This window comes from Alligator mississippiensis, chromosome 4, assembly GCF_030867095.1.
Source record: "Alligator mississippiensis isolate rAllMis1 chromosome 4, rAllMis1, whole genome shotgun sequence".
In the NCBI taxonomy this organism is placed as follows: domain Eukaryota; kingdom Metazoa; phylum Chordata; order Crocodylia; family Alligatoridae; genus Alligator; species Alligator mississippiensis.
Window position 1 is genome coordinate 99099617 of NC_081827.1, and position 8656 is coordinate 99108272.

At 45.5% G+C, this 8656-nt stretch overlaps 1 protein-coding gene and 3 non-coding genes across 4 annotated transcripts; all 4 read left to right on the plus strand.

Annotated features, from left to right (window-relative positions):
• On the plus strand, window positions 1–8410 carry RPL3 (ribosomal protein L3). The gene is made up of 10 exons (XM_006262362.4): window positions 1–91; window positions 1635–1827; window positions 2485–2653; window positions 3642–3777; window positions 4688–4874; window positions 5336–5496; window positions 5910–6011; window positions 6423–6518; window positions 7115–7234; window positions 8199–8410. Exons 1-10 carry the CDS (start codon window positions 89–91, stop codon window positions 8241–8243), a joined length of 1212 nt encoding a protein of 403 aa, XP_006262424.1. The 5' UTR covers window positions 1–88; the 3' UTR covers window positions 8244–8410.
• LOC132250451 (small nucleolar RNA U82P) lies at window positions 3593–3641 on the plus strand. Its single transcript, XR_009462191.1, has one exon. It is a non-coding gene; the product is annotated as a small nucleolar RNA U82P (small nucleolar RNA).
• LOC132250448 (small nucleolar RNA U83B) lies at window positions 5014–5106 on the plus strand. The gene has a single exon (XR_009462188.1). It is a non-coding gene; the product is annotated as a small nucleolar RNA U83B (small nucleolar RNA).
• Window positions 7580–7672, plus strand: LOC132250449 (small nucleolar RNA U83B). The gene has a single exon (XR_009462189.1). It is a non-coding gene; the product is annotated as a small nucleolar RNA U83B (small nucleolar RNA).
• Window positions 8411–8656: the final 246 nt, after the last annotated feature.

Below are 8656 nucleotides of genomic sequence, written 5' to 3' on the forward strand. Positions count from 1 at the left end.
CGCGTGACGTGTTTCAGAGAGGGCGGGCTGCTGATAAAAAGCGCATGCGCGGCCTGTTTCGGCCCTTCCAAGTCAGCCCCGAGACAAGATGGTGGGTATGAGTGGGGCCGCATTTTGTCATCGTTTAGTCATCGCCTCCATCCGCATCCCTGCCGCCCTGCTTCCGCGCCGGGGGCCCTGGGGAGGCGACGTCGGGGATATTTGGGGGAGCGGGGCCGGGCGCGACGTGGGGTGGGGGTGGCTGCGCGAGGCAGTGGTGGCAGCGGGGGGCGGGGAGGGCTGGTGCGGCCTACCTTGCTACCGCGTTTCCTTGTGCAGAGCGCGGCGGGGCTAGTCCCTGCCACAGCCCAGGTCAAGTCCACGGGCTTCTTAGCATCTAAGAACTTGGATATTAGGATATTAGACATGAGGACTTCCTAACATCTAACCTGAACCTGCCTTGCTGCAACAAGGTGCGGCTGCTGAATGTTTTTTAGGGTTTTTTTGTTCCCTCTGCCCAGCTGACTGTTGCAGTTTTTTTCCCTCTGTGCAAAGTGGGAGAGTGGCTGAAGTGCACCCGGTTGTAAGGATCGTGGTGGTTATGCCTGTGGCAGTGTTTCAGATGCCCAGGTTGCAGGGTTGGGGGTCTCATGGATGTAAGCAGGGTGTGACCCTGCAGAGCGTTTCTTTTGAGTCATAAAAACCTAGGGGTGACTCAGCCTTTAAAAGCAGGAGGTTAGAACCCTGTAAACAGTTGCAGGTCTAATGTGATCTGCATCATTTGTGACCCCGAGATGCTTAACTCAGAAGCGTATCAAATTTAAGGGGATGAGATGACTTGGGAAGGTTGGGGAACTTCAGTTACGTTAGGTAGATGGCTGTGGACTAGGAAAGTGTGTAATAGCTCATCATGTACCTCCCTTCAAACACCTAGAACTGCTTATTGTGCAATGTGAATACCAGCATGGCTGGGTCACAGGCCTCCGGTTTTTGGTAGCAGTAATTCTCTGTAACCCAACTTTACTCCTGGCTGTTGGGGTGCATGCACTAAGCTGCCAAGCAGGGGGAAAAGCCTTTTTGCAAATCAGTCCCACTTTGCCACAAAATGTTTGAGACAAAATTTAAATGTAGCTTCTGTTGTTAGTGGTTGCTTCTGTTTTTTCAGAGAACTACATTGATCAGTGGGAATCATTACAAGAGGTCTGTGTGTCTATATCTAGGCACACAAGGGAAGTTTTCACCAGGGATATGCTTCAGATCTCCACAGTTGCTGTTAAGGAAAGATATCCAGGTTATAGCTGTATTGGTCTAGAGGAAAAGGCAATCGGGACTTGTAGTAGAGAGATACCATCTTTTGCAAAAAATCTTGTTCGTCTAATAAATTCTTTTAATTGCAAGATTTTTTTGTGCCCAAAAATGCGCAATTAAAGAGAGTTTTTTTTGCAAAAATTTTGTTGGTCTAATAAAATATATCATCTCTACTGTGAGTCCTGATCGTCTGTTAAGGAAAGGAACTTTGTGAAAGGAGCACCCTTGGTATTAGTGCAGTAGCTGCCTAAAAGGCAGCAAGGGAGATTGCATGACATGCAGTTAAGCCCATATTAGACAGTCAAAGAAAATGGGTATTATAAATGTCTCTTCTTTTCACCCCCTAGTCCCACCGCAAGTTCTCAGCTCCCAGACATGGATCTCTGGGCTTCCTGCCACGCAAGCGCAGCCGTAGACATCGGGGCAAAGTGAAGAGCTTTCCCAAGGATGACCCCAACAAGCCTGTCCACCTCACTGCATTTCTTGGCTACAAGGCTGGCATGACCCACATTGTCCGGGAAGTTGACAGGCCTGGATCCAGTATGTAGTTCTCTGGCCTAAGAGGCTGTTTTACAGGTTTCCATTCTCTACTGAAGTGAGGGATTGAAATTTGGTTCCTCGGGTGTTTTTAGGGATAAGTCCCAGCCTGACTTGTAGTCCCTTGCTGTCCTTAGCATGGACTCATTGACTCTTTTGTGGCTAGCTACAAAAGCCAGCTCTCACTGGCAGGTGCCCAGCTGATGAAAATTCCCTGTTCTTTGGTAACTGCTGTCCCTGGAATGTGCAGTGACTTTAAGAGGAGTCTGCTATTAATGGACTGTGCCATAACAGGCTGCGTATGATGATCTCTTCTCGACGGGCGGACATAAAAAAAAAAATCGCTCCTGGTGATTTTTTTGCTGAATGTCGAGTCCTGAATGTAGCTCTGTTATTGGTTATTGCCAGGTTCATTTAGCTTGTCTTTCACACTCAGTCATTAGGTCAGCCCTGGTTTTCTGTGGAGCATCTGTGCACAGGTTATACGTCTGGCATTTGTACATGGGTTAAGCAAGTGCCCTTCCCTTTTGGATGCGTGCTGACTGTGGCTTTATGATGAGGACCTTCTTGGGGTCCCTGGATGATGTGTGGGCAAGTGTTTCACAAGAGGCTTTTATCTGTTTTGGGTGCTAACTGACACGCTGCATCTGTCTCCCACAGAGGTGAACAAGAAGGAAGTGGTAGAAGCAGTCACTGTAGTAGAGACTCCTCCCATGGTAATTGTGGGCATCGTGGGCTATGTGGAGACTCCTCGTGGCCTCCGTACCTTCAAGACCATCTTTGCTGAGCATATCAGTGATGAGTGCAAGCGTCGCTTCTACAGGAACTGGTAAGAATCAAGGAGGTGTACACTTCATCAGACTTGTGGAGCCCGCTCTCACTTCTGAACTTGTAGGAGGAGTGTTAGGGCACTGTAGCTTCATTGGTCTGACTTTGTGGTTCACTTTATGACTTCCACATCAGATTCTGAGCTGAAGGTTTAGTTTCATCTGTAGTAAAATGTTGACTGCTCTGGTATAGTTGTAGGTAATGTGTTATGCTGTTCATAGTAAGGTTTGGAAAGGGAAATGCCCTGGTAAGCAGGTGTGAATGGACTACCTGTGGTGATCTCTTCTCAACTGTCTGGCATAAGAAAATTGCCTCTGGTATGTACTTGTTGCTGATTGTCAGCCTGAATCCTAAGTGTAGTTCCGGCTTTTTGGGAAAGGGGCTGATTTTTTTTTTTTTTTTTTTCTGATTGTTCTTGCAAGAGCTGCAGGCTTGTGTTTAAGCAAGTTTGCATGCTGTGACTTAAGGTTCCAGCAAGTCTTCCAGGTTCTTTACCTGTGAGTTTAAGAAGGTTTTTTTTTTTTTCCTGGATCACATTACTGAACTTTGTGTGCTGAGACAAGGCAGCCAGGTGAATGCATTAATGATCTCTTGAGTATTACAGTGGTATCTTCTTACAATGAGACAGAATTTAGGGTTGGAGGTGATAGATTGCCAAGAATGAAGCCAGGCTAGAGCGTTTAAAAGAGTTGGGGGAGGATTGTTTTTATCAGCTGAAAAGTGACCATTATAACTTTACAGTATTTTGTAAATATTCTGTTTTGTCCATATTAACATGCTTTGGATTAATTCATGGCAGCTCCACTCAGTTCTGGCAACCCTGCCTCTGTCTGATGAGCTCCAGGCTCCGCTTGCCAGTGGAAAAGATTCCTTAGATGCTGGCAATGAGCCGAAACCAACTTGGGTGGCAGTTCCTTCCGCTCGCCCTTCTTCCATGGGGGGATTGATGAAGGGCTGGACCAAACCCTGTTTCTGCTCTGCTCCTGAAGGCACAAGTCCAAGAAGAAGGCCTTCACCAAGTATTGTAAGAAGTGGCAGGATGAGGAGGGCAAAAAGCAGCTGGAGAGAGATTTCAGTAGCATGAAGAAATACTGCCAGGTTATCCGGGTCATAGCTCACACACAGGTGAGTGGACAAGTCTGCTCCCTAGAGCATGTGCACGCACAGAGATATGGAGGGGACCTATGGGCACTGTGATCACATAGTGCGCTCAGTTTTCCTTGGATTCCCCCTTCCTAGTCTGTTGCTCACTATTATATTTGTCCCTCCACACCTGTACAGACACACAGATTCACTGCTTACACAGGTACGGGAACTGAATTTGGACTGCTTAGGGTTTGTATATGAGAGTTAGGATTGGAAAGTTGAGGCTTTAGCCTGTCTTGGTTACCACTTCTGGGTTCTTGTAATCACACTTGAAAATATATAAATAGTAGTGGATTTCTTTGTATTCTGGCCATTACATTCTCTAGTCCTCCTGGGAAATCTGTCAAATTGAATGGCCATTACAGCCAACTATACAAATGTAACGCTTCCCTTCAGAGCCCATTAAATGCTGTGGGTAATCATCCAGAGCAGGGTCACTGGATTGTGAAGCGCTCTGCTCTATTGGAGCACTTAACCGGACCCCTACATGCCTGGGAACTGTAACTGGATTTCCTGCATGGCAGCAAATGGAACATGTCTTGTTGCAGCAGAACTCTAAATATTTCAGAGCTGGTATTTTGTGGACAGCAAAGATGAAGATGTAGCTCCTGTTTGCATGTTTCATACCCTTTATCCCAGATAGAAAAGAGCATAAAGATTGTGACTGATTGGAATAGTAGTTTGACTACAGTCTAAGGACAGTGGGAAGCGCTTGATACTGTTGCATTCCTTTGCATTTGTTTTCATGCCAGAGGGTCAGACTTGGGAAACGGTCCTCTAAGGCAAACAGATGATGCAGTGCTTTTGTCTTGGTTACAGGAAAGCTAATATTGTCTTTGGGAAGAGGTGCTGAGATGAGTTTCAAATTCTCTCCCAATCTGTCTTCCAGATGCGCTTGCTTCCCCTGCGTCAGAAGAAGTCTCACCTAATGGAGATCCAAGTGAATGGTGGCAGTGTTGCTGAGAAAGTGGACTGGGCTCGAGAGAAGCTAGAACAGCAGGTGCCAGTGTCAACTGTTTTTGGCCAAGATGAGATGATAGATGTCATTGGTGTCACCAAGGGCAAAGGGTACAAAGGTAAATTGAATAGCTGTCTCTTGGATGTTACCAGAATCCGGAGTGTAGTAAAGAGAAGACTGTAGTTCAGTGTGGGCTCTCGGTCTCTCCATGTATGCACAGGGGCCAGCAAGGCGTCTCATTGTCAGTGTTGCTGTCACTTGTTCTGTGATGAGGTCATGGAATACACGCTGGCCACAGCGTCTGATACCTATGAGGATTCATTCCATGCTGCCTTCCTTCTGAGAACAGTGCCTGTGTAGATGCTTGGGGAAGTTGGTTAACTCTTGGTGGGTCTTCAGCATGTGTCGAACCCCTGAAATCCTGACCTGGGGTTATTTGAACATACAGTTCTTGAACAGATCTAAAGGATGTGGATGGTCTGGTATCCAGGTTAATTACAAATACTCTATAATGGGCAGAATACAATGCAGAGCTGTATCAGTAGTCAAGAGGGCCCTGACACTGTTGACTTCTTCCAGGTGTTACTAGCCGTTGGCACACCAAAAAACTGCCCCGCAAGACTCACAGAGGTCTGCGCAAGGTAGCCTGTATTGGCGCTTGGCATCCTGCTCGTGTGGCTTTCTCCGTGGCCCGAGCTGGCCAGAAGGGATACCACCACCGTACTGAAATCAATAAGAAGGTAAGAGTCTCTAACTGAGCATTTGAGGTGCCTTCGAGAATAGTCCTGTTGCTGCAGTGGCAGGTTGGGCTTACTGCACAGGATCTTGCTCTGGCTCTTTAGCCTGGGTGTATTCCTGGGCCAGCAGCTTGTATTTGCAGGTGCTGGATGGTCCTGTGCTGCTGGGGACACAGTGCTAGAAGGGACCAGACTGATAGTTTTGTGCAGCATGCTGTAAAGCAGGGAAGAAAATTTTGCCCTAATGTTGCTTGGGAAATAAATACTTGGGATTTCTTTTGGGTCAATAGCATGCCCTATCCTAGTTCAACCTGCAGTGGCTTTATAAGAGCCATAGTTTTAGGGTATATGTGAGAAGCACCAGCATTATCTCTCTCGGCTCCCTTCAAGTGGAATTCTCCCTTCTGTCATTTTAGATCTACAAGATTGGCCAGGGTTACCAGATCAAGGATGGCAAGCTGATCAAAAACAATGCATCAACTGATTATGATCTGTCTGACAAGAGCATTAACCCTCTGGTGAGTTTTCCCAACTGTTAGATTGGGATGCGAACACAATACGGTGTGATCTTATAAGCTAAATGCAGCTTAATGATTAGTTAGATAGGCATTGAAGTACCTAAGCCGTTTTAATGGAACGGCTTAGGTACTTCAATAAATAATACTATTGATGCATGCAGCATTGCATGCCATGTGTAGCCCTGGATTTTTTTACCGAAGACCTGTCTTGAGGCCTGTCTTCCTGGGTGGTTTTTTTTGGTGTTTTTTGTTTGTTTGTTTGTTTTTTGAGGGGTGACACGTCTGTCTTGGACATTGGATGCTGGAAAAAAATAGCCAACAAGAGTCGGCCTAGACCAATATCAGGGGTGCCCTTTAGTTCAGTTTGCTGCATTACAGTGTGCTGATAGACCTTCTCTTTTTTTTATTTAGGGAGGTTTTGTCCACTATGGAGAAGTGACCAATGACTTCATCATGCTGAAAGGCTGTGTTGTTGGGACCAAGAAGAGGGTCCTAACCCTGCGTAAGGTGAGCAGTGATACAGACCGTGAAGAGCTCTCCAGCAGGAGCAAGTCAAAATTTTGTAGTTTGTGGATAGAACAGGGAACCACAATAACCTTTTCTTGTTTGAGCATGGTTTAAGAGCTGCATAACCAGCTGAAGAAAGCCTGGAGACAATTTGCAGCCTAAAATGGGCACACCAACTACCTAAAACTGTTCCTCTACAGATCACTGGTCTGAGGAATTGTGCCCCTTATGGAGCACTTGGCTCTGGCGATGAGATGAGCTGGCTGGTTAGTTGGCTGTGTCTTATGAAGAACCTCATTAAGTTTGGGAACTCTTGTGGCCCATGAAATTACTTGCTAGTAATTTTGTTTTGCCTCTTGCTGAATGATATGCTCCTGCCACCCCAGATCAATATTAATTAAATGCCAGCCAGGTATCAAACTGAAAGCAGCCGAGAGGCAAGGCTCTTTTGTAATAGTTTATAGGGAGGTATCTGATTCCTGTGGAAAATTTTAGTTGAGAGAAATCATACATACACAATACATAGGGGTTTGCATGTGGTTTCAGACTTCATGACTGGGCTGCCGCATTTCTCTAACCTTGCATCTTTCCCACAGTCCCTACTTGTGCAGACCAAACGTCGGGCCCTGGAGAAGATTGACTTGAAGTTTATTGACACAACTTCCAAATTTGGTCATGGCCGCTTCCAGACTGCTGAGGAGAAGAAGGCCTTCATGGTAAGGACAAAGTGATCATAGAGCCAGCCTTATTTGTTCTCTGTTGCATCCCTTGTGTATTGCTGTCTGGTACAGAACCTTGCTTAGAATATTGTATGCTCGATGCATAACTGTGGTTTTGTCATTACATCTGTTACCTGCCAATTGCATGTGTATCCATACGTGACAGTGCTTGGGTTTCTTCTGAAGGGTCTTATGAAATGAACAGTGACAGGATGAACTGGTCTCCCAAGAGGTTCCAAAGGGTTAAAGAGCAGTGTGCAGCTTGTGCACTCATGTTGAGTAGATAGTCCTTACTGCCTATAGTTGGTGAGGCTTAGGGAATGCTCCCCCTGCCTAGTGTGGACTGTTCATTGATAAGACCATGGAACAAGCACTGTATATAGTGTCTGACATCCATGAGGAAACATGCCATGCTGCCTTCCTTCTGAGAACATCATCTTCCCTCCCAGGATATGAAAAGTCTAGTTCCTTGGTGGTGAGAAATGGCCGGTTTCTGGTCCCCTCCTGAATGCTCTACTAATGTGCAGAAGAAATCTATTTCTTATTCCTGTCCTTTTACACTTAAGCTGCTCTCCATGAGGAAAAAGCTATTAACTGATTAATACTTGATCAGAATGTGTTTAGGTCTTCCACTAGGTGGCATCAGACTCCAGGTATTTAATTGCTACTGTACTATTCTACCACATGACAACATAGGTTTGTCAGCTGTCCTTTTTTTTTTTTTTTTTTTTTTTTTTCCAAATCCCAACCAAGCATTTAAAGCCAAGAGTTGCACCTGAGAGGCTTGAGTGTACTATCTTCCTTCAAAACACAAGAAAATCATAGTCTCTTAGTACACTGCTCTGGGAGGCGGTGTTGCTCTGTTGGTGGGGTGGGAGGCTAAATCTGCTAGTTAGACCTGTACTGTAATTGCTTGTATCACTTTGTTTGTTTGTTTTTGTTTGTTTTGTGTTTTTTGCAGGGACCACTTAAAAAAGATCGGATTGCTAAAGAAGAGACAGCCTAATGCCTGGAAGGGCCTTGCCCTGCTCTGTGGCCTGTGCGCTTTTAGACCAATAAAGCCAATAATTTAAAAAAAAAAAAAAAAAAAATCCTCTCCACTTTTTTGTTTATGAATGGCTGGGTGAAATATGCTGTTGTGGGTTCTACTCCATTAAAACAAGTTTACACTGACATATGTCCTGTTGCCTCCAAGCTGGAAAGCTCATCTAATTTCTTCCCAGTTGTATTGCTTTTAGTCAAATAAAAGATACCACCAAAGAAACTCTTCTTTCTTTTGCCTCCCATAGAAAGTGCTCTTTGTGTGCAATGGCAGTGGAAATTTGACCCTCAAGACTTGCCTGCTGTGGATGATCCACCTCTGGTTATACAGAGACAATTTTCCTTGGCACTTTTAACTGTGGCAGAAAGATGAGTGGT

Bases quoted from the DNA above. Each gene is read 5' to 3' on its own strand.
- RPL3 (XM_006262362.4), top strand. The intron at 1,828-2,484 runs GTATGTAGTTCT...TGTCTCCCACAG, and splicing joins AGTTGACAGGCCTGGATCCA to AGGTGAACAAGAAGGAAGTG. The intron at 4,875-5,335 runs GTAAATTGAATA...GACTTCTTCCAG, and splicing joins CAAGGGCAAAGGGTACAAAG to GTGTTACTAGCCGTTGGCAC.